The sequence below is a fragment of the Branchiostoma lanceolatum genome, chromosome 1 (genome assembly GCF_035083965.1).
Source record: "Branchiostoma lanceolatum isolate klBraLanc5 chromosome 1, klBraLanc5.hap2, whole genome shotgun sequence".
NCBI classification, from domain to species: Eukaryota; Metazoa; Chordata; class Leptocardii; order Amphioxiformes; family Branchiostomatidae; genus Branchiostoma; species Branchiostoma lanceolatum.
The window spans coordinates 21,393,135-21,418,949 of record NC_089722.1 but is presented as its reverse complement, the minus strand read 5'-3'; the positions used below and the strand labels follow the sequence as shown (position 1 = coordinate 21,418,949).

The 25,815-nt window shown below is 41.8% G+C and overlaps 1 protein-coding gene across 5 annotated transcripts; it reads right to left on the bottom strand.

Moving 5' to 3' along the window:
* Nucleotides 1-2,042: 2,042 nt before the first annotated feature.
* Nucleotides 2,043-24,507, bottom strand: LOC136441037 (RING finger protein 215-like). 5 transcript variants are annotated; one of them, XM_066437251.1, is made up of 11 exons: nt 24,216-24,507; nt 22,790-22,918; nt 21,978-22,049; nt 21,387-21,472; nt 16,051-16,105; nt 12,526-12,612; nt 12,040-12,165; nt 11,307-11,426; nt 9,689-9,829; nt 8,482-8,584; nt 2,043-4,085 (listed from the first exon to the last, which is right to left on the bottom strand). In XM_066437251.1, the coding sequence occupies exons 1-11, from the start codon at nt 24,477-24,479 to the stop codon at nt 4,051-4,053; spliced, it is 1,218 nt and encodes a 405-aa protein (XP_066293348.1). In that variant the 5' UTR covers nt 24,480-24,507; the 3' UTR covers nt 2,043-4,050. The 5 variants fall into 5 exon arrangements, with proteins under 5 accessions (XP_066293348.1, XP_066293353.1, XP_066293352.1 ...); XM_066437256.1 differs by lacking the exon at nt 12,040-12,165; XM_066437255.1 differs by lacking the exons at nt 12,040-12,165; nt 12,526-12,612 and adding an exon at nt 12,375-12,470.
* Nucleotides 24,508-25,815: the final 1,308 nt, after the last annotated feature.

Here is a 25,815-nt window from a genome sequence, read left to right as displayed (position 1 = left end):
TGTACTGTATCTAAGAAAGCTATGACATTCCCAAGTTTGCTTTTTAAAAATTCATAGTTGGCTAGCAGAGACGACTTTTAAAGACTAGTAGGCAAGCTCGCCGACCAACTCCCAACCACAGATGACACTGCTCACGACTAACTCCCAACTATGTTCTGGAGAAGTTCGGGAGACCATGATCTGCTACGTGTGACAGTGGCCTTTTTACTGTACAAAATATCAATCGCAGCTGGAGATGTAAGTAGTGACATGACGATCTATGGTCCCTTTTCTAGCGGTCAGATAAGGTCGATGACCCATTTCTATAGTATAAGGTAAACAGGTGGCTATGTCTGCGGGTGTACAGCTACATCGTACAATGCCAACTAGAGGATCCACCGTTCGAATCCCATTCTATTTCAGTTCACCAGTCTTGGCTGCAGTTCTTGGACCAAGTCGTAGTTCATTGTTGATTTCATTTATGGAAAAGAGCTACAAATCTTTCCGATTATTGTTGGTTATCTTTCAGAAAGAAGGTCGAAAACACTTTGCATACATACTAGTGTCACCGTCCTTGTAACGACCAGTGGGGCAAATAGCTTTCCGTAATCTTATCAGTGTTACTGTATCGAGTCCACACGTTTTCCACGTGTAAAACTGGAAACTGTTACAAGGGATAAGAGATGTTGAGTTATCATATAATATATCGCTTCTTTTCAGTATGCCTCGAAATAGCGTACAACTCGCAGTATTGTAATTCCTCATCGCAACTCGAAAACCGCCGCAGAATGGCACTTCATATCGATAATATAGTAGCGTGCGTAGATCCTGCCTCTTGACTAAGAAGCCGTGAGTTCGAACCCCGGTTGTTGCCGCTCACCTGACACAGGAAAGGGTTGCAATCCTTAGGAACAGATATTAAAGGCAGGCTAAACTTAATTTCGTAAAGCATACTGCAGTATGTTAAATATAGCACTAAGACCAGTTCTGACTTCTTTTACATGAGTCCATCATAGATTAGCGTTTTAACAATATTTGAAATTCGAGGTGTGGTGATGTAATACTGGCGATGTCCAAAGACCTTTGACCTTTGTGACGTCAGATTCCGATTCGGCCACACCTGCACCATAGGAATTGCTCCAGACGCCATTCCTCCGACTCGGAATCTGACGTCACAAAGGTCAAAGGTCTTTGGACATCGCCAGTATTACATCACCACGACGCGAATTTCAAATGTTGTAAAAACGCTAATCTATGATGGACTAGTGTAAAACAAGTCAGAACTGGTCTTAGTGGTATATTTAACATACTGCTGTATGCTTTACGAAATTAAGTTTAGCCTGCCTTTAAGCCATGGTCCACTGGTCATTGTACAAGTTTGTCGAAAAGAGGTAGGGAAATTTCCCCTGGTACAGCGTCTCTATTCTCTCGGAGACAGCTAGGTTCAGCTAGTAGAGGAGTAGCTTAACTGTTCATTGAGATCATTTGAGCTTAACTGGTTCGAGATTTCTTTCATTTTTCACTTTGACAAAAAGCGAAAATTTGATTAAAACGTGTTCACGGGTGCATTTTGACACTGTTACTTCTGGCGCAAACTTTCCGGTGTATTTTGTGCAACATGACATACATGTACCACTTCCAGCAGTCGCCATTCTCTTCTCTCGTCACAGAATGACATGTGTTTACACGTGCTGTCGTGTATCAAAATAAAGTTTGTTTGGGGCCTGTCACTGTGTTCTACAAGGAATGGAGGTCAATGAACTAAGCTGAGGAAGTCACCTCTTTTAATTCATTCTGATAGCTCCAAATTTAACCCTTATCTAATAGGGCCTGGACTTTGCTGAGTGACAATTACACTAGCCCAACGTGCCAAAAAGTTTCTGCATAGCGTCATGAGCTAATTATATTATAAGTTTTGGGGTATTTTAAAATCTTGGAACGAAATTATTCAGTATCCAAGCCGAGATTCCATATTGAACTGATACATTTACGTCTGTCTATTACAGTTTCTGCAGTCTGCACATACCCATTCAAGAAGAGAAAAAATGAACACACAAAAAGCATATGGTGTAGTAGCCCGCATGTTTCGATTTCCTTATATATATGCGTATGACCTACGTACAGTATATACGCGTAAACGACGACCTTTTCCTTTACAAGACACCTAGACAGCTACATATTGTACGACACATCCGCAGCGGTTCGTAGAATTATATTCATTCGATCAATAGTCGAGTATGCACTGCATTTCTGGAATGCCAGTCTGATTCCGTAAACAGCGGAATAACACACTTGCTGCTAGGTCATAGCCTTCAACTCTTGACACGATGATTTCTCCACCACATAGATCTATCTTACCAGTGTCACAACACCGGCCATCGTGGGGGTGGTATGGGGTGGGGGCGAGGTCAACGACTTTCAGTGTGCTCATGACCTAAAAAAGACCATCCGCAGGACGATTCATCAGGTCATTGAACCCGGCAGCAAAGTCGCTTGTATGATCGATGCGACCAGACAAGACAACAAACAACGCAGGGTGAATGAACTCTTAATTTGTTTTCTCTGCGTGGTCACATACATGTACTTACATTTTTGAACACCCTTTTTTCAATCTCAACTATGTCTATGATCGTAAGTACCTGAATATTCGTTTAGATTTGCAAGTTCGAAAGTGTAGGTATATTAAAAGGTATGAAGAGACTAGAAGCATTTTCTTCACAGATTGAACCTTATGGTATATGTTGTATGCAATAAAAATGAAATATATTCATTTTAAACTTCAAAAACCCTTAGTGCCTTGTCAAACTAAAGACGGAAGTTCTAAACCACGTATATCATTAAGTTTGTGTGATAAAAAAGGTACGGTTTTGTGTCAGTGCAACATGTTGTCGACATAACAGTTTTTAATATTCTTAAATATTGACAAACGTCCGCATGCTCTTGCGTTACTGTTAGTATATCTTCATTACAGGAATATACTTTAAAAATCATTTATACATATCTTTATACATGTAATAATAACATGTATATTATTGTCACCAATGAAGTGGTGTTCAAATTTACCTTAAACTCAGTACAATAAATAATTCTTTTCACCTTGTTACTTACTTTGTACAATGTCAACTTACATTGTAAATTTACGGCTAAACTTTCAATTCACTGATAAAATGAGGTAAAAAAATCGTTAGCTTCCACATAATGTATACATTTCTATTGAAGTCTCTATTGTCTTTTATTTTGTTTGGCAGAATTTGGTATGAGTGACTGATGGTTGGATGGATGGATGGATGGATGGTTGGTTGGATGAATGGATGGGTGGATGGATGGATGGGTGGTTGGATGGATGGATGGATGGATGGGTGGTTGGATGGATGGGTGGTTGGATGGGTGGATGGATGGGTGATTGGATGGATGGATAGATGGATGGGTGGATGGATGGATGGACGGACAGACGGACGGGCATACATGAATGTACAGAGGAGTCTTTTTGGCTAGGAACAACTAGCGTTCCTTGACTTGAGGCATACAGTTGTAAATTTGGTACGAAGTATTATTTGCGTTAGCAAATGCAGTTTAATGTGTTTGTGAAAATGGCAGCCGGTTCTTAACCAGTGGCACAGCCTGCGAAAAATGTTCTTTTGAGAAGCTTTTGAGAAACTTGTGATTGTATGTAATCACAATGATTATGTAATATCAAAAGAATGTTTTGTGAGCTGCAGTGACATGTTCCGAATCAGCTGCCGTGTTCACTCTGACATTACTGACGGAATTTAACTTAATTACTTGCTTTTTTTTCCTGGCAGGAATCAAGAACTGGAAGTATGATCCATATTAGGTTCAATTTTAACATCAGAAGGGTTTATCACATTTTGTACAAATGTCTCTTCTGATTGAATAATACTTATCATGATTGAATGTAATTAAAAACTGTTGTATTTTAGTGTCACTGTTGGCACAAACATCTTTAAGGTCCTTCTTCATAACAACAGGCAAAATACTAAGTTACAACTATCCCTACAATTTTGGAAAAGAGATAGTAAACATTGTTGAGAATCCTAAGACGATATGGTATCAGTTTTCTGGTAGGCAGGAGCCATCCTGTTTATCTGTAAAAGACAACAAGGACAGGGTATGTTAGAGGTGATATCTCAAGGATGGACCCTACATGTCTGTACAGGTTCAAAAGTGCATGTCACTGCTCTAAAAGTCGAATTTCAAGGAGTATCAGGGCCCTTACACACCTGTCAAATTCACCGTGTAATGGTTGTGTACATGGGTTTCAGGGATCACCGTGTCCGGTCCTAGATTTTTTCTTACACACCTGGACCTGGAAAGTGGATGGGAATTTACGGCACCCTTACACTTGACGTGTAGTGGAAAATGGATTACAAAAGGATGGCAATTATATACGGCCTTTCGTGCATTCTAGGTGACAATTACCTGTGCATTACTGACGTAAAATTATGTTCTACTGGTAGAAAGCGGAACAAAATGGCTTGAATTAACGTGATCTAATTTTCATGAGTGTATTACAGGGGCCATCTGCTACAAGCGAGATAGAAGCGTTTCTACCAGCTGCAGATCGTCCGTCCGAACAAAATTAGCGTTCCAATATGTTGAATGTCGTTTATTTTGAAATCCACCTAGGTCGACAAGAAAGGTCTCCAAAAACACTAATATCATGATTAGTGAGGCTGGGTTTTGAACGTGCCGACATTTCCAACGGGGAACCGCGCGGGACGCCGCTAGATCCAAACGACGGTCGCGATCGTTCTGAGCTGGGCGACATTTATATCGCCCAGAGACCCCCGCCCGCCAGAGACCCCGCCCGCCCTGCTGAGGCCCTCGCCCGCCCTGCTGAGCCCCCCGCCCGCTCAGAAACCCGCGCCCGTTCAGGAACCCGCCCTGGCCCGAAAGCCACAGCTGATCATGAAATATACAAAAGGCGGTTAACTAGGATATGAGATAATCTCATAACTTTTTTCCCGACACGAAAACCGATGTCCAAATGCCCAATGATAAAACATTCAAAGCAAAATGAGTATTATACTAAAAATCACAGACCCTCTTGTTTAACGAAGTCGATACATAAGCGGCTCTATCTGATGTATAGATAACATGCGCTACAGTTCCATCACAGTGGCAGACCTAAGCCTACAAGTTGATTTGAAATGTACTGTTGTAGAATAGTCATTTTCTCGGTGTGAATACAAACATTCAGTTTATTGCTTTGGTTGGATGTGTATTGTGTTGTCTGGTGCGTTTTTTCTTAGACAGAAACCACAAGCGCCCGGCGTTCAATGTTCTTCATTAGAAATAGGTGACCCGATTCAGCGTGAAGTTATTCGTTAATTATAAACAAGATGTACTATTAAGCTTTACATTGCAGTTTGAATGCTTATTGAGTTTAATTGTCTGCCCAGCGCAGTGTTGATATGCATAATGTTATCTACAAACTGAATGATATGCTTTGTCTGAACAAAGGAAAGCTAATGTTTATAAATGTTTTGATTCTGGAAAAAAGCAACCCATGATGTCAGCTAGCCGCGGCGACTCTGGTGGAAAGGCTTATTTTACTTGTAAATCAATATTACATTGTCTTCCTCCGGAATACTATAATGATATACAAGCAAACTACGTCTTACCATTTGAGTCGTCGCGGCTAGATGTCAGCTTATGCTAAAAAGTATTCACTGGGCGTCCATATTTGGCCATGCAAATAATCGAACCCAATATGATGAATACTTGGGCAGTAGAATAAGACAATTATAGAACGTAACATTTAGCCTTGTGTGGCACGTCTACACCCCCAACCCAATTTCAGTGTTTAGCAGAAATAGATGTTCTTTGTTTTGGAATAAGACAGTTTGTCTCAAACCCACGGTTAAATCATACAATTGTGGTTCTAATGGTATACGACGTAACGTCATAACATTTTCCCGACACGATAAAAACAATATGAAAAGCAAAATGTTTGGATTTTGTTTTACAGTCTAGTAGATGGTATACGGGTAGATGAACAACAGGCCATGGTCTATCTGATTCTGAAATCTACGAGTTGATGCAAGGACATTATATAATGTCCTTAGTTGATGTGAACAAGGACATTATATAGCCTCCTTGATGTGAAGCTGTGCTTTTGTGAAAATGTGCCCGTTGTAAAAACAATTATCAGTTTAATGTGTAATGTGCTGTCTGGGGTTTTGTTTCTAAGACAAAGGTCACAAACAATCTTATTTTTCTGTATTCATTTTGTGTATAGACTGAGGTGTTTTTTAAAGTCACATAAATCTGGACTACAGCGCGTATCACTTTGATAAGAAGAAAGATTAACGACACACGACACACACGAATTACAATCAACATAGGCACTAGGTCCGTGTCTCCGTGCTAACTTCCTTGGTACAACACACACACACACACACACACACACACACACACACACACACACACACACACACACACACACACACACACACACACACACACACACACACATGTTTATCTTGCAATGAATGGTGTCCATAGCTTTTTAGTGATATTTTTCTAAAACATGTAATATTTGGACTCGATTTCTTCAATTTATGTCGCTAGTTATATAGTCGATAGTACGATGTACTTACAACTTTACTTTGTACTGCTAACGAACCTATTGCTTTTTCAAGCTGTTGTCGATAAGACACAGCCGCATGTTTTTACACCTTCCCTGGCAGGTATTGTGTAACTGTGAAATACTAGTAATCAGGCAGTTCAAAGCTAAATGTATACAATAGACATACCTGGCGTTTCACAGGTAATTGTGTCTATGTCCATGCAAATTATGTAAAGGAATGTACAACCAATAGCATTGCTTCTGGGACGTGATTTAAAAACCAGGACCAATCAACGTTCCTGTTATAATTTTCAAATATTTCAGTTGGCATTTGAGAAGTCCGAGTGGTTGTGTGCAGATGTGTGCTGTCGCTATCTCTGTGTCTGGATACTAGCGTGGGTTATATCCAGCGATGCCCGGGATTATTTGGAGCTTGGTTACTATTCTACGACGAGACTGAGACAAGGGGCTTGCATTGAATGCAGAACATCGCGGCATGGAGCTACATTTCCGACGTCCTTGTAAAGCACTACAGCCCGGAGTTTTGACTATATATACGGCTTTGCCCCGGACTTTTTGTCGGATGAAGAAATTACAACGGCGTGTCCGTCTGGATTGTGGAACGAACCTCATTCTAACAGGCAGTATAAAAGCGGCAAACCATACGGACTGTGCTACCTCGACAGGCTAGGTTTCAGTACGACACTTCTGCGCCACTCACGCCCAGCCAAGAGCAGATGGACGCTGGCATTTCAAAGGACTACCCAAACAATCGTAATCCGAACAACCGAAGTGCCGGTGGTTAACGACATGAATAAAATGAGACATCTTTGTTAACACTGATAATCGATATTTCAGACGGAATAAATGTGGCGTTATCACGATATTGATAAAAATCTGAAAAATGTGGAAAGAGGGGAGGGGGGCAAAATCCAGTAAAAGGGGGGAGGGAGGCAGTAGCCTTGAAGCCGCTTTCCATGACAAAAGAAATATTGAAGGCGTAACCGGGTGGATGCGGGGGGATAATTAGGTGATAATTGCCGCTAAATTATGCACATCACATCGCCACACGGACCATTACACGGTGAATTTCCTGCTATACCGCAATAGCGCACTCCATAGGCCAGAACCCGGGGAAATAATGAGGTGATAATTGCCGCTAAATTATTCACATAACATCGCCACACGGACCAATACACGTTGAATTTCCTGCAGTGTATGGTCATTTCAAGGGTGTATGTCCGGGCGTGTAAGGCCCTTTAAACGTCCTGAACACGGTAGTGGTCCATCTCCGAGAGAATCTAGGGAACGTACAGGACCGGACGCGCAACGTAAACAGGTTCGAAATCCCATGATTCTGACGGAAATGCAGAATTTCCATGAACGTGTAAGGCAATTTCTGACCCTGAAATTCGGCTTTCCGCGCAGTGTGTACAAATATGAGAACAATAGCAAACAACACACATTTAAAGTTTCATATTATTTCCAAAGATTTATATATATCATGGACAGATTATAAAAAAATGTTGGCTCTTGGTGGCATATGTGCAGGTGTTGGCACATTGATGCACACAATCTGTGTTTTTGGCACACTTTTGGCGGACTAGCCAAAGAGGCTCAGTGTGCGTCACTCAACAGTCATGGTACTAGGTTTTATCATTAAGTGCAAGGGCATAATGTTGGGGCATGGTGAGTACCGAACCCGAAACTTACATGCATTAGTCCTAATGCTCTAACTGTTATGCCATACCGACGCATATGATTTTTATCATGACATGACCGTCACTTTAGAATATGTGACACTGTACTCATCCATTTCTATGGACTTAACATGTGGAAATAAAGGGGAAAAGTAGGTGGTCTCAATTTTGTGTTCCACACCACATAGTAATCAATACTCAATCACTTACCTAATATATTAATGGTGCACAAAGGACAGGTCCGCTTCTTAATGAGCCAGGAATCGACGCACTTCCGATGAAATTCATGGAAACAGGGTAGAACCCTCACAGCCTGAAACAAGAAGAAAAAAAATGTCGTATGAGAATTTATGTCATGCCTGGGCCTGATACGGGTGTTCCGGACCGTGTGATAACTATCCGGATCACATAGGGTTCGGGAGGGTTATCACACAGGCTTCCATAGAATATTTCGAACGCATTTCGAACGCGTCGGTTACGCGGCCGTCGGAAATTCGAATACCGGATTCGGAGATTGGAATCAATGTTGCTACAGTTTCTTGTTCGAGGACACAAAACTCCCTCAACTTCTGGCGCATTCCGCATTGAAATGTGTGTTTTCTCGGGTGGGTATGGCCAAGGTATGACATAAATAAAATACAACACGTTGTATTCCGCATCACCCTCGGTCCCAGCCCTCCCGCGGGTCGGATCGCCCTCCGGCCTACGGGCGATCCGACCCGCGGTCGGGCTGGTACCTCGGGTGATACGGAATACCCCGTGTTGTATTCTATATATACACGCTGCTATATCTACACAGCAAGGTGCCATGATCATTTCTCAGTTTTATAATATGCACATCAGAGGTATTTGGATCAAACTGTTAGGGGTTTAAATCTCAATACATGTATCAACTAACAGTTTGAATCTCAGTTTGAAATTTGAATAACTGTTCTTTTACTGGAAAAATCATCTGTTTGAAGCCAGCCTACATCTGCTAGGGAATAGAAGATGGCAAGCTGCACTGTATTTTCCAGGATTTTTAAAGAAAATCTTATGTTGGCACAACTTCAAGGCAAGCCTTATTTCTGTATCTGTACCTGTATACTATGATATTAGCTGGTATAACCATCTTTCTGTGTAACACACAAGCTTCGCTGCTGAGGCACGTGGAACAGCAGCAGCTGGTTATATTACACTGAACGAACTGTCACACCTAAACTTGGCAAATTTAGATGCAAGCATTGTTTAAAACTACATGTATCCAGTTGGCATTCTATTCTTAACTCTAATTTTAATATATTACACTGAACAACCTGTTATACCTAACCTTTGCACATCTAGCTGCAACCATATTTTTAAAACTATCTAGTTGATACTCTATCCCTTACTCTAATTTTGTTCAAATCTGTTCCCTTGTATACAAATAAGTACAGACCTGTCCTGGGTAAAAGTGGTCCAAACAAACAGCACAAGCATCCTTCTCCTTCTCTCCATGTCTGGACCTTCTGTGGAAGTGTTTGTATCTTTTTACACGCATTCTGGACAAGGCATCCGATGCCAGTCTCTGGAGAGCAGTCTGTAGGAAAGGGCAGAAAACACATTGTCATAATGTTATTCAATCAAATTGAATTATTCTCTTTCAAAGTCTCAAACAAAATTGGCCCCTCCAGTTAAAAAAAATGCTAGGGGGCCCAAACCTATGCAAGTTTGAGAGCTAGCTACTATCAAAAAGTCATGACCATAGCATATCCAGAACACGATATATCATTCGACAACATCGTATAGTCCTGCTGCGATACCATGGAAAGCTGCCATGTACAACAGTATACGAGTCTGTACATTGCTTAGGGTAAAGTAACTGACAGAGAGTTAGCGTGTCAGAAAAGCCATGAAAATGCTAGCTAGATACCTTAAAGTTTGTGGTATGAATTAATCTAACTGACTTTATCTAAAAAGACCACAGATAAATAATCTATGAAGGTGTTTCCTTTTTATTTACTTAAAATGGAATAACCCCTTAGCCCCAGACAGAAGGACAAAGAAGTATCAGGAAAATGCTGGTGCAAAATATCAAGCAAATCTGAATTCTTCTCTTGTCTTCTATTGATATGGGGTCACTAATTGAATGAAAATTCCCATTCTTTCACACCAGCCTAGTGGAGTTTTGTTTCTCCCTTGTCCATATCCTCCAAACATCCTTCGTCTTCCATTTCTTGATAGTCCTAAATACCAGACAAGTGTTTTTGACCTGTATACATCTCCTTGACACTTGTTGACCCGGTCTTGTCAGCCCCTATCCTGTGGTCTGGTGGTTTGAACCACCTGTGGGATATACCACTGTTTACACACTGTGGGGGTGATGGGTGACGCCAATGTTTATACACTGTGGGGGTGTCAGTTATCTCTTGGGAGATTCCCCATTCTCCAGATGGGTCTCTGTATCATCAGGTAATTCATCATGCTTATCTGTTATGTAAGGGTGAGTGTCAGCAATAATATGTATCAGTTCTTTAAGGGTGAGGGCCACGGAGGTATACTTGGAGGTAGCTTCCAATCTTTAAGGTTGACAACTTTGGAACCATGTCCCAGTCTTTGGTTTTGCAAAAGTACTGTAAATGCATTGAAGTTTGTTGTGGTTTTTGTTTCATGCTAAGGCGAAAATGGCGTGTTTGCGGTGGTTTTAAGTTTGCAGCAGCGCTATAGTCACATACTGCTTCAGTATTGGACAAAAATGTTTGCGGTGGTTTTAAGTTCGCGGTGAAACGGTCGCCGCAAAAAAACCGCAAACATTTCAGTCTGCATTTACAGTAATTTTGTATTAGATAATTCAAATCTGACAAAAAATATTTTCAGAGGGAATCAAATGAATGTTCTTTCAATGCATACGTCTATCCTTGGATTTGAATGCATGGTTCATAGTATATTGTTTATACTTCAACTTGACTACATATAACCCACAACACATCATACTGCGCATGTGCACTGAACTAAATTTAGTTGACTGCATAGGTTACTGATCTCACAACGATACAGAGACGGTTAGGCGCACGAACCTCCACCTGTTCCGTGGTGTAGGAGTCGTCCTGCGTCCGCCAGCGGACCTGTAACATCAGCAGCACGCTCAGCGTCGTGATGAAGATAAGAACCATATTCCACGCCTGCGTGAAGTACGTCTGCGAAAACAATATCGATCATCAGCTCTTGTAACACATATGTTTAACATCTAAACAGAATTCCACCAGGGTACATAATTCCGCCACCCTTATATGATATGTTCAAACAGATCTCCAACCCAACATCCCCAAGTATAATGCACTCCAGACCTACATATCTAAACTGTGCATAGCTCTGGATGCTACACTAGAGCTCTCTCAAACTTACTAAGTGTGGCGGATATATGTAACCTGCTGGATCAATGTTAATGGAAGTTACATGACATTGTGAAGATAGAAATATGATACTTCTAAGTCTAACAATGCCATGCTTTAAATGTCACAATTTACTTGTATACATTGTTTTATTTTCTAATCAACATAGACGTATGCCAGAAACTTCTGAATATCTGCAATGTTTGTAAAATTTAATGCTTGTAATATGCTTGTGACCTATACAATTATGTGTACTTTTGTTCTCTATGTATATGAAATTGGTAAACATCTGTAAAAATTTGGTCGCTCAGCCGTGGCAGCTTCTATTTCTAGTGTTAAAGGTGTGTGCATGGATCCGGGTGGGCGTGCATGGGGGTTCCCTGCTGCTTCCCCTGCCATCAGTCCGTCCTGTCCCTACCTGCCAAGGTCTCTTGGTGCCTCCCTTACAGACCACGTCGGGCGCCGTGTCCCACCAGTCCCGGTCCTGCCAGTCCTTAGGGAAGGCCAGGGTACAGCTGTCCCAGCCGTCCACCGCCATCCCTCCCTACGGGACAGACAGGACGGGACGTTAAGAACCGAACCCTGCACCAACCTGCGTCTTGGTCTCCGCCTGCATACACACCACGCCCTGCCACTCCTTATATGGGCCTCCGCGGGACCGGCCGCAGGTCGACCATAGGACTAGGGGCCCGGGTGCCTGCAAAGCATTATGGGATACCTGTGGGCGTGGTGGACGTGAAAGAGAAGCGATACCTGCGTGTTACCGGCAGTCCGCGGACAGACCCCGAGAACCACGGTGCCACCTCGGGTGCGTCCACAAGGACCCCACACCATGAGGCGCTCCACGTCCTGTAAGGCATCATGGGATAGGTCTCGTTACCGTGGTAAGGTACGATCTATCTACCTGAGTTCTACCGGCACCGCCCGGACAAACGACCGTCCCGCCGCGCGCTCGCCAACACGCCGCCCACAGAGTTATGGTGCTGGCGGCCTGCAAGGGACCATGGGATACATCACGCACAGTACTGACAGATCAATCACTCCTGGGATTATTGATATTGATTAGTACTAGTTTTCACTGTGTCACAAATAGTTACATAACTTCTTGCTCCGAATATCAATGGAGCAAACTTTCCCCCTTCAACAAGTTTTTGAATCTGGTGTGTTACGCCGAAGGACTATATAGATACAGACACAAAAAGAAACAGGATCATTTTCAAATTGCCTGATGATATTTGCGTACATGTAGGTTACTGCAAAGTCCTAGTTGATAAGTTCCTTCAGTTGGTTTAGTGATAGAAGGCCCAAATCATGTGAATTGTGTTTGCTCTTTAAGTTTGTATACATGTATAATATACAAGGATTATGCTATGTATATATATACCACATCTGTTATTTTTGTGGGGCCTCTTGAAATTCTGCGTTGGGAGGGAAAGAGATGTGTTAATGTTCAGAGCTGAAACAATTTTAGTACAATAATAGTAAATGTGGAACAAATATTTGCAGTATTGCATGATTTCCTGGTATGAGCCATTATGAAAACCTTGAAAATAAAACCACCGCAAACATTTGAAGATTTACTGAATCAGCAACCTTCACCAAATCAACTTTGCAATGTTGTTGGCCACACTGGATGATTAAGGACCCGACAGAATGCTGCACACGTAAAAAAATATCATGCAGTTTTTCATTTGCTTTCATGAGCACTGAATGTCTTTAACCTTCTGTTTTTCTATGCATCTAATTATAGCCTCCATTAACATTAATCCGCCGGGTTACATAAATCCATCACATTGAAAAACAGTGGGTTTGAGAGGGATCTAGTGCAACATTGGGTTGGATTTCTGTTTGGACTTATCTTTTCTGGGTGGTGGAATTATGTACGCTGGTGGAATTATGTTAGTAGATGTTACACTTAAATGGGCACCAGCGTTCACTGTTTCTGCCATGGTGAAGCTTATAGTCAGCTTATATATAGCTGCACTTCGTCCTGAAAGTAAAGTCAAGTAAATGTATCCCTACAGGATGGAGTACAGGAGAGAAGGTCCAGGAAGACGTATTTCCGATGACAGAAAAGTAACATGTTTGTCCTTGGACTTGGCCTGTCAATGTGTGTTTCTGGGTACCACATGTGTCCTTAGACAACCTTGAATTTGGATTTCTTTTTATTCATACACGTTGACCAAGATTTGGTATGTGCCATGTGCCGTGTTGAAAAGATGGCAACACCAGTTTTTCTGTGTCATCTATTTTTTTGGAAATCTTAATAAATAAATAACTAAAGACGTCTATCTACAACTCTTTCTTGTATTGTTTCAAACTAAACTTTTTTACCCAAACAAACTACCTGAAGTGAGATTTAATGTGTAATTTTGTGTGCATGGGACGATTTTGTATTAAGCATCAGTTAGTTTAGTTGCATAGGCCTCCTGAATTCACCATGGAGCATAATTGGGACCAGGTGTGGATATTGTCTCAAAACGACTTTGAACTTGAGCTTCTCCTTTATGAACTCAGGTCAAGTTTTTTGACCAAGGCTCAGCCTTGGGTCTATAGATGCACTTGTGTGTACAACACATGTGGGGAGTGTGTCCCTTGATGAACTCAGGGAGTGCTTCTTATGAACTCAACAGGTCAAGTTCAAGGTCACCAGCAAGGGTCTGCCTTGGCTCTACCATGTGCTTGTGTGTACCACACGCTTGGGTCTACGATGCTTCTGTGTATACTACAGGTGTGGGGATGGTGTCCAAAAATAACTTTGAAGTTGAGCTTTTCTTTTATGAGCCCTGGTCAAGTTTGTCAGCAAGAGTCCGGTCTAAGATGCTTCTGTGTGTACTACAGGTGTGGGGATGGTGTCCCAAAATAACTTTGAAGTTGAGCTTTTCTTTCATGAGCCCTGGTCAAGTTTGTCACCAAGAGTTGGGTCTACGATGCTTCTGTGTGTATCACACCTGTGGGGATGGTGTCTCCAAATAACTTTGAACTTGAGCTTTTCTTTTATGAGCCCTCGTCAAGTTTGTCACCAAGAGTCCGGTCTAAGATGCTTCTGAGTGTACCACAAGTGTTCCTAATTTAGGAACACCATCCCCACACTTGTGGTACACTCATAACTTTGAACTTGAGCTTCTCCTTTATGAGCCCAGGTCACGTTTGCCACCAAGAGTTGGGTCTTCTGTGTACCACGCGTGTGTGGATGGTGTCTCTAAATGACTTTCAACGAGGGGAGTACTTTGTATGAACCTAGCAGGTCAAATTCAAGTTAGCCACCAAGGGTCAGTGCGTCCTTAGGTCTATAAAGTATGTACCCACATGTGTGGATGGTGTCCCTAAATGACTCTAGAGCAGTTCACCAAGAGTTGGGTCTTCTGTGTATCACACCTGTGGGGATGGTGTCCCCAAATGACTTTGAACTTGAGCTTTTCCTTGATGACCCCATGTCAAGTTTGTCATCAAGAGTTTGGTCTAGGGTTTTTCTGTGTGTAACACACGTGTGGATGGTGTCCCTCAATGACAATTCCCGGAGTGCTTCGTATGAACCTAGCAGGTCAAATTCAAGTTTGCCAGCCTTGGGTCTACGATGTACCCACGTGTGTGGATGGTGTCCCTAAATGACTCGAGATCAGTAACTTCTTTGCGCAAGCCTACAAGCTCACAGAGGACACCCCTTCAACAGGTGTCAAGATGGGCGTACTAATGAGGCCCAGCAACCTTGGCTACATCTACTGAGACTCCTGGACTGTTTTTTTCCTCCTTTTGTCTCAAATACATTTGACACGTTTTTCATAACACCAATCATGTGTGGTAAAAATACTGCAAGGCGGATAAGGTTTTGTGTTTTGTTTTGGCAGATTCGTCAGTGTTATTCCTGATCGCAAACACATAACATCTTAAAAATAGTTCCACCAGGGTACATAATTCTGCCACCCTGAAAATATACGTCCGAACAGATCTCCAACTTGCCTCTAGATCTGCACTAGAGATCTATCAAACCCCAAAGTGGCTGATTCATATAACCTGTTGGATAAATGGCCATGGTAATGGAGGTTACATACAAAGCCAAATGAACAAACTTTGGATACACTGTGAAACACAGGTTAGTCTGGGACAATGAACTGTAGGAACACAAACCCTTTCAATTTCTTGTCACTCAGAAGTCAATAAAAATTTGACTCCTTGGCCAAAGCTTGGCCCAATCAAATCAGTTTGTTGCCAACAACTATACTAGACCTGTCACATAGCCCTGCCAACCACGAAATAAAAACACAAAAATGAAAATATTTAAAGAACATGCAGCTTCTCTCTCATTGGTCGAACCGCTAATCACCATGCTATCATTGGTTGAACTGCTAATTGTGATTAGACAGTCAGGATTGGTCTATTGGAATGGTCATGCTCATTGTAAAGTATTATGACATGCCTATCAACTCACCATGGCTTCATGGAAGGCTTTCTCGTGGACCACCTTTGCTCTGACTTTGCCCCCACTGAAAAATACAAAAAATTATAAAAGTGAAGGTTACAAAAGAGTCTTTGAATCATTAAAAACAAATTTTTCGTTTAATTTGTACAGACCCTTGTAGTGCCTTTAGTAGCACATAGGGCAGCAAGATTCCTTGCTGTTTCAGTAGCAGGGTATATTTTTACAGGGAGGGGGAGCTAGGCCTTGAGGCACCTCCTCAAACACAGGACCCTATTCTATGTCCCTTCCGCAAGACCAGTGCAGCCCTAACTGAGATGCCCTTTCCTGTTTTTGTAACATTTGGTACTTTTTTCTAGTATTGCATTTTTTCAACAGGTGTTCAAAACTACAATAAATCTTCATGAGCCCAAGGGCTATCTACCATAAAAAAATCATGACCATAGTTTATCCAGAACATGAGATATGAAAACAAGAGGTTCCGTTGCAGTACCACAGAGAGCCACTGGGGGTCCATTATCAAACTAATGTCCTTCGTTTGCAAATATCTATCCACATATCATAAATCATAAATAACCTTCTTGGCAAAGGTAAACCATTCGAAGGGGGAGGCAAACCATTAAAAAGATGACAGACATAAGACACTAAGTACTGAGAATGGGCCAGATCCTTACATCTGCTTGGAGATTAGCTTTTTTTGCCATCAACAGACTGTTTTTCAAGATTACAAACACCAGCTGTACCACACCATTCATCAAACTGGAAATCAACCCATAGCCCAAAATAACCTCCCTATTGACAGATCCCATGGCCAGGCCAGATGTTTCACATCTGCAGAGCTATTTTTAGCCGATCAGAATCAGATGATAAATTTTGAGGCCTCTGCCACTGGGTCTAAGTTAACTGACATTCTGCAACCTGGGGGTGTCAATGACTCTTTAAAGAGCCCACAAAATGGAAGTCATATGGATGTATTAAAGGTTATCACTATACATACACATAAAACAAGGTGATATAACCTCATGTGCCAAAATATTGCACACATCCTGCATGTCTAAAATGTTACATTGAATCGTCAAACTTGGTAGTTGGAATATCATCAAAAACAATATCCAGTATGTTCACCTGCTTGTTTTTGGTGTCAATTTGCACCACTTTGTTGCATAACTTATTTTGCGCATTTCTAGGGGCGTGCATGTGGGTTACCATCAGCATTTCTGGAAGGCAATGGCTACGTTTTCAGGCTACATGTATTCTTTATGACATTATTCGTGCCATGTTGGATTACAGTTAACAACGTGAAGATGGTAATGCCAATCAAATTACCCGCCAATGGGGATTCATATTATAATCAAATTAAAAAGCCTTCATTACTTTACATAGTAAGCTGATGGCTTCGCTTTCTGCTAAGTTCAGGTGTTAATTATGCATTACGTTCAATTGCGCTAGAGAAAACGTTAAATTTGTTATGAGTGGTCTGGTTACGAATAATGTGGAATTGAAACAGCTGATTATGCGCAAAGGAAAAGTGCAGTAGACCCACATTTCTGTGTTTATCATACCCCCATTCCATTTGAAAGATTGTATACCAATTTGGTAGTAACTGTGCAGTTTATATCTTATCAACAATTGGCCTTCTTATTGTGCTTAACCACCCCGATTTACGCCGAAAATATCCACGTTTAAAAATTTGTGTTTACGCATAGGGAATACACTGGTAGGGTCTGCAGGGGTTTAGTGAGTATCATATTGTTTTAAAAAACACACCTTGTGTTATTCACCACAAGCGGAATTCTGTACAAAGTCAGCTGATTATGTATTGATGGATACATAATCTAGTGGAAAATAACACCGCCTTCTGGAGTTTAGGACTCCTTTAAGTCTAGTGACTCTGCTGCATCAGAAGTTTACCTTGACCACTACATGACATGTTTGAGGGTTTTAAGCCTTAACAACAGCTTTAATCGAGAATGTATGTTGTTAGTGACCTTCAACTTGTTCAAGGTTTGAGGGACATAATCTTGAACCAATCAAAGGGCTAGGTTGTTAATCAAGTTGTCTCATTGAGTATTCAGAAAATGTGGCAATTGTGCCAGAGTGAAAAAAAAAAGACCACAAATTTTCTTTCCCATCTCTTACCAATGTAGAGAAAAAAAAAACTTGGCTATCAAGCTTGTGTAGGTTTAGGAGTTAATTCCGGTTATAATTCTTAGAATGTAGCCCACAGCCCAACAAGACTGTAAATTCATCTATTATTGCAGGGGTGTGATTTCTCAGTAGATGCTGTTTTCGTGGTGTTCTACATGTAAGTTCAGAGTTCTGTAGTACTGTAGCAGTAGAAGTAATACATTGGAAATGCATACTCATCGTGAATTTGCGGTGGAGAGGTCACGACAACAATAAAACCACCGCAAATATTTGAAGACTTACAGTACTACTGTGAAGGCAGAAATGTTTGCGGGTATCTAATTTCGCGGTAAGGAGAAAATGGAGTATTGAAGTGGTCTCTGAATTTGCCTTTGAAACAATAGTAGCGCTACAGTTATGCGATGTAACAGATTTTCGCGGTGGTTCTAAGTTTCCGGTAAAGAGTTCACCGCGAAAACCGTGAACATAAAACCACGGCAGACATTTCTGAATTTACAGTATAGGTCTGATCATGACTGCCAACTGTGAACAAACAAGACTATACAGGCTGCAAGACTAGAAGCCATCTCAGGACAAAGTCTTTGATCTACTGGCCAATAAGTGGCAGGTACGAGATCACTTACCCCCCTGTAGTTCTTTGAAGGTGATGACTTATAAGTTATATCTCAACAAGGGAGTTGGCTCCAATGGTAGCTGACCCTTTATTTCCTTATATATACATCATGTGGCTAAAGCTACTAGTTGCCAACTGAATGCAAAATGTTGGTATTTAAGTCCCCTTTCCACTAGTCGCTGGAACTGCACATTCAATAAAGAAAAATTTCTTAGTTAATACATTCTGTGTGTTTTGTTGTCTTTCAAATTATACTTGAACATCGAGCATCACATTCCAATTAGAAAATCATCATCCGTACATATTCTTGATGGTGACCATGTTCTACGCTAAATTAAGACAGGTAGTCTTACGTTAAAATCACCGGGCTGTCTTCACTTTATTCTGACACCAATGACACTGTACGTAGTACACATTATACAATGTACAGACTACGCTATATGTATTAAATTTTAGTGCTCGACCCAGTTACGAATTACCAGGTACTACATGTAAGTTTTACTCATTATGTAAAAGGGGCATGCCTGGCTCCCAGTTATATAACAAAGTGCCCCTTATGTAACACAAACATTCTTTACTTAACACATGCTAGGTGCGTGATTTTAGTCAGACTACTGCGCCTTTAAATTTAATGAGATATCAGTAGGCATTCGTTAGCACTCTTATCCCTTTAACAAGACCTACCCATAGGCATAACACGACTAGGGTGGCATACAGACTGAAGTTTTCCTTCAGCAAAACGATTCCTGGCTTCTTGCCTGTGCCTACAGCTGTTGGTTAGATAGCTAACAACCCTACAGACCCCAGAGTCAAAGAGTCAGTCTCCCCACATCTGTTTCTAATAGAGAAGTATCAGTGCCAGTTCTTAACAAGCCACTGCACTTAAAAATAGACTTGACCTGTCTCGCTGGAGAGATTAATCTTGTGTGGCACTTGTGTGCACTTGTGCGAGACCTGCCTAACTAGATTTAACATTCTTTACAACAAAGCTAACCTACATGAGGGTCTGTATGGGGGTGCCGACAATGCTTTACACTGAATACAGAAGAATCCCTGGACATATTATGCTAAAATCAAGGAAGGTGATTACGCAAAATTTGGTCGCCTCGCTACTAATTACCTGACTAAGATGGCTTTCCCTACGAATTATAGGAAATTTGAAGAAGGCTGCCTATGCCTTACGGAAAAGATCATGCACTCCTGGCCCTGCTTCATGTACAGAACAGGATGAGAAAAAAGCTGAAGAAATCTTGAGCAGTTGTTGCATAAGATTGTCAAATACAATTTGTAACTCTTAAAAGACTTAAAGGCCTGCATGCTTTAAGTGTTCTTCCAGAAGGTTGGGAGGAATTAGGGTCTTTGATCACTTTTCTACATATTTGGGAATTCCTGAGCATTTGTTGCATGTTGTAATATTGCAAGAAGGTTTTAATTGCTGAATGCAGAGATTGTCAAGGATTATAGAAACTTTAAATTTCTGGACATAAATTAAATATCAACCTTTTCCTGCTACCTAACCCCTTCACCAATGACACAATTGGTGCCATAATCCTAACTCAGCAAAAATAAGGTTATCATGAAAATATTGTTTTCCATGTAATGAATTCAGGTTAATAATTTGTACGGTCTAATCAGTTGCAGGGTACTTCTGATGGAAGAAATCTATCTTTAAGATTGACAGAAAATCAAGAATAAGAACTATTGAGTGTGAACAATTGAGATTTTTAAAAGCAGAGTATTTTAGGATCTAGATGCAACATTGGTAATCCTGCCAGAAATGCAAACTTGACAGACTAACATATTCAGTACACTGTCTGAAAAGCTTTGATAACCCTGCACTTGAAGATGACATCAAAAACTTTCCACCCCAGAATGGAACAGACTGACCTCGTCATGGGAGGATTTGAACTGCAGTGTTCGTTCCCTAGAACAAATCGTTTATTGCAACGTAGCTGTGTGGAACTTAACAACCGTTTGGTCGTGATTTTTTGGTTAGCGTTATGTCATAGATCAAGTATTTGATGTTTGTTGACATTTTATAACACAAAACCTGCAGTGAAAAACAGGATTAGAGAACTTAGACACAGACCAGGGTTAGCAAACACTGGGACTAACCTTCCCTAACCTTTCACATCCTCAAACACATTCCAGTATCAAGGCATTTTGCCTAACTAGTCACACAGATAGCTTACCATCATCTAATTTGGGTCGAAAAGTTGTTACATAAGAACATTTTGGGGGGGGGGGGGAGGTCCTGTGACATTTTTTAAAATTAAAGTTAAAGGACTACAATAATAATCTAACGGATCTTAGTGACAAATGTGCTAGATGTTGGCACATCGGCAACCAAATCCGTAGTGTGTTTTCGGCACACATTTTGACAGATTAGCCGAAGAGGCTCGGTGGGCATCACTCCACTGTCATGCCTCATGGTAGGAATATTGTGTAAAGTGCCTTTCCCAAGGGCACGACATTGGGGCATGGTGAGTATCGAACCCGGGACCCATTGGTTCTGAGTCCAACTCTCTAACCGTTGCGCCACACCGACGCCACATTACATGACTAAGGTGTGATAAACTGTACCTACCCAGTAAGAGCTGTCAGAACTTTGGTGATGTTTTCTGCACCTCTGAGAACAACTACAGGATGGGTGAACAGCTGGGAAATGTCCAGCTGAAAATAAGAACAAATGATGAATATATCTGAAAGTAATTCCATCAGGTCGGTAGAACATAGAATATTGGAGTCCTCACCGCAAAAGCCCCACCTACTTTGGCTACTTATAGCGGTGAGAAGCAGTACTCAAGTCAGAAGCTCTGAGGAAGGTGTCTGACAGACAGCGAAACATCAGCAGGTGAGACTTACTGGTTGTGTAACAAAGAAAACTCCAATATCCTACATGTAAGTGATGAAAACAATTTTCTTTCATACCATGCTCTATTCTGAAGGAGCGACAGTAGTATCCGGTTCCCAACATGTTATTTAGCAATCTACAGCATATATTTTCTCGTTTTGCAGCTCAGCATCTTTGTATGGCTGTCAACTTTTTTTGGGGAAAAGGACGAAAATTGATACACGCTCAGACGTCATCCATATAATCAAATCAACATGGCCTTATTAACAAAAATTAAAAACTAAAGAATATTCTATTCAAATTCAGAACCATGACCTTTCTGACCTCTTTCACCAGTTGTGGGTTGAAAGCCAAGATCAGAATTGCTGAGGCACCCAGCAACATGGCTTTCTTCACCTGGAAAACAGGAACAAACTTTTTTATAACTGATTTCAACTTTCTCCCATAGAACTTTCGAATGGCAGTTCTAACTGGGAGTTTCTAAAGGATGTATTCTCCATGTAATGTGTCTGTTTCTCCCCTAAAATGCACATAACAAGATACACACAAAAGTTTCGAAACGGTTAAAATGACATCTATCAATACAAATTTGCTGCTTTTCTGGAGTGGGCAATGATATTCAACAATCGTCTATCACTTTGTCTTTTGTGATAGTCAGTAACAACGAAAGTACTAGCAAGTATACACTGTATCCTAGCATAACCATCCATCAACTTCAATGCCTAGAAGTGGTCAACTATAAAAAGCACCTCCCCCCAAAGAATAACCACTAGTCTGGGTGCCATCCTATTACTAGTAGGGCTCCCAATCCTATATTGAAAAAAATCAGGGAAGCAGGTGTCGGACACCACCAGTACCAACTGGATTTGGGGTTAAGCGGACGTTTTGGGGAGTCCTTACCCTATTTTACCTGGACCTCAGTGAAAAGTGGGTTTCCCTCCTATTCACCTCCCATTTTGGGTGAGGAATCCCAAAACGTCCATTTAACCCCAAATCCAGTTGGTACTGGGAGTCCGAGCCCCGGTAGTAATCAGATGGCACCCAGGCTAATATTGTCTACTGCCACCACACAACAATTCAACACAGCAGCCTTTCTTCATATACATGTTACATATGTTATGTTACAATCTCCCTACCCTGTCCACTAAGGTTGCCCCGCCCCCACACTGAGAAGTCAGGTTCTCCTCCACATGGAGAGTTCCTATCCAGCCACGCCCCCACGATGACATCAGCTCATCCTCCTCTTCTTCATCACAGGGAGGGACCTGTGGGAAGGGGGTATGAAAACTTCAATAAGCTAAGGTCGTTCATGATTCCAAGTATAAACCCATTTGCGGTTCCGACTATAATAATATCAGGTGTATTTGCAGCCAGTGCCACAGGCAGGTACCCAATGTGTAGGGTGTGCATGTGCATGTGCAGTGCATGTGCATGTGCATGTGCATGTGCATGTGCATGTGCAGTGTCAAAGGTAAAGGCCCCTGGCCCTTGATGGCCCTTTGATCCTAACTTGAACCCTTGCGATTTGCAAAAGAGTTTTATTTATCATTCAAATATATTACTAGTAGAAGAAAAACGAGTGGCCTCAAGAAAGCTATTTGACACGCTTTATACTCTAACCTCGTTAAGTGTAACTTTGAACTTTTGAACATAGTGAGGATCGTTAAACCATATGGACTAGGCAGTCAGCTGCTGGAATCTAGATTAGAGCATTCCTAGACTTCCAAACATATTTCCAAACGCTGTGTGCATAGATAGCCGTGGCGACTAACGAAGGGAGTTTTTGCTTGATATTACATATACTTTCCCTTCTTAGTCGTGGGGCAGTACTCGATTTCACTTCTATTCGAGCGACGCCGGCCTTCAAACTTGCACGCCGGGCCCGATTCTTGTTCTCCCTGAACTCCTAACACCCTTACCTGCGACGCCGGTCACTAAAACGACGCCGGAAACCCCATGTTAATCCACAACAGGGCTTGATGCGGCAGAAGTCAATGGAAAACAACATCGGGTCCGCCATTTTTGGTCTAAATTTTGAAGGAGAGGCTTGTACAGCCTGATTGGTCAAGCCCAGTCATGTGAGTAAACGCACCAATCAGGCTGTACAAGCGCGACGTAGCGATGACGTTCCTCTCCTTCAAAATTTAGACCAAAAATGGCGGACCCGATGTTGTTTTCCATTGACTTCTGCCGCATCAAGCCCTGTTGTGGATTAACATGGGGTTTCCGGCGTCGTTTTAGTGACCGGCGTCGCAGGTAAGGGTGTTAGGAGTTCAGGGAGAACAAGAATCGGGCCCGGCGTGCAAGTTTGAAGGCCGGCGTCGCTCGAATAGAAGTGAAATCGAGTACTGCCCCACGACTAAGAAGGGAAAGTATATGTAATATCAAGCAAAAACTCCCTTCGTTAGTCGCCACGGCTATGTGCATAGATTGACCTAGAGTATGTACAGTCTCAGCAACTCAAAAACTACATGACAGAAGTGAATAGCAGACCACATTGGCTCATTCTATGACACATGATTCACGAAATTTCCAAATGTTGAGCCTTGTATTTGAAACTACCGTGTGTAAATCTCCCTCTGCGTTTTTGACAGCTCCAATGCCGGCGAATTCCCCCTTGACCTGGACTGGACCTGAACTCTCTCCGTCTTTCTCCGCCGAATTTCCGCTCGAAGAGACCTCGACATACGCCGTCCTGCTGCCTAGAGCTGCAGAAGGTAGCGTCAAAGCGGCCACCACAAAAATAAGCGGTCTGACTGTCTTCGATCTTGGAAATCTGAAGAAAAGGATGCAGAACTGGATCAAAATCCAGCCCAGGTCGGCCATGATTGTTGTGATGATGTAAGCACAGGGATTTTACCCGGGATGCACCAGAGCAGAACAGAGCAGTGCAGCACTGACATCTAGCGAAAGCAGTTTGTAATGCAACAAGACGTGACATCCACCGCAGCTTCGGGATCAATGTGACATTTCCTGTCAAAACCAAGCTCGAATTTACAAGCTTTAAGCATAACATAACAGACGTATTCTTTGATGTCAAATAGAGTAAGAAGCCGATTGAAATGAATGAATGAATCCTTTCAATTTTTTTGACGGAATGCCCCTGTCGGTCTTATGTGCACTTCCCATAGGTGCAGTGGATGGGTGTGGGCCACGGTGTCGGGAAAAAAAGTTATTATAAGCTCAAAAATTTGTCACACGATCCAGAGGCCGGAGCTCGAGTTCGATTACATGTTCAAACGTCAAAGGCCGCTTCGCTTTTTTCAAGGGCAAGTGACAGAACCACAGAATGACACTTGCAGAATCGCAGAAATGGTAGTGCACTATAACTACAGGGGCGTAAATGTAAGCGTGAAATGGTTAAAAACTTGCCGTGAAGATACGTATACCCAGGGCGCTTTCACTGCATGCTTTAGAGATGTGGAAATAAAGTGCACAGAAATTACATATATGGGCTTCTAGAAGGCTGTAACTGTTGGGCTGGCCGCTAGAAGCGCGATTTAGCCAGGCCCAGGCTGCTTACATACATACATATATACATACAAGCGTTTGGACAAACAGAATATAAACGGGCAGGAACAACAGAGATGGGGAGAGGTAAAAAAAAGGGAAAACAGAGACCTGCAGTCCAACTTATTTGATTTTCCCTTGAAGTCTTTTTAGATTTTGCAAGGGCTGTTTCATGTTGAATAAGTCTTTAGAAATTTCCCTTTTCCCGCGCATGCAGTGAGGTTCTAGGAACTTTGATAGCGACGTCGACCAAGCAAAGAACACCCTGAAGTTCATACGAGGCAATAATCCAGCACTATAAAACAGCAGCTGTTGACCGTTCTTCATGTGATTTTTGCTGCGGAAGGGCCCTTTTATGACAGCCGCTTCCAGTAAATATAGATGCTTCTAAAAGCTTAGTACTGTTGGAGGAATACTACAAAAATATTAGTAGTCTAATTGTTTTTGACAGGTGTAGTGTGTTATTAGGTTACTGGTTAATTAGACCGTGTTGATTTCATTATATGGATGACATCAGCCCGCGCATCAATTTTCGTCCGTTTCCAAAAAGAAGAAGTTTTCGGCCATACAGTAAATCCAAAAAAGCAGCTTCAAAATGAGAAAATACATGCTGTAAATTGCAAATTGATATTTCGGAAAACAGATACTAATG

Bases quoted from the DNA above. Each gene is read 5' to 3' on its own strand.
- LOC136441037 (XM_066437251.1), bottom strand. From the start codon at position 24,479: ATGGCCGACCTGGGCTGGATTTTGATCCAGTTCTGCATCCTTTTCTTC. The intron at 12,166-12,525 runs GTAGATAGATCG...TCTGTCCCGTAG, and splicing joins GCGGTGCCGGTAGAACTCAG to GGAGGGATGGCGGTGGACGG. The intron at 8,585-9,688 runs GTCTGTACTTAT...TTCTTGTTTCAG, and splicing joins ACCACTTTTACCCAGGACAG to GCTGTGAGGGTTCTACCCTG.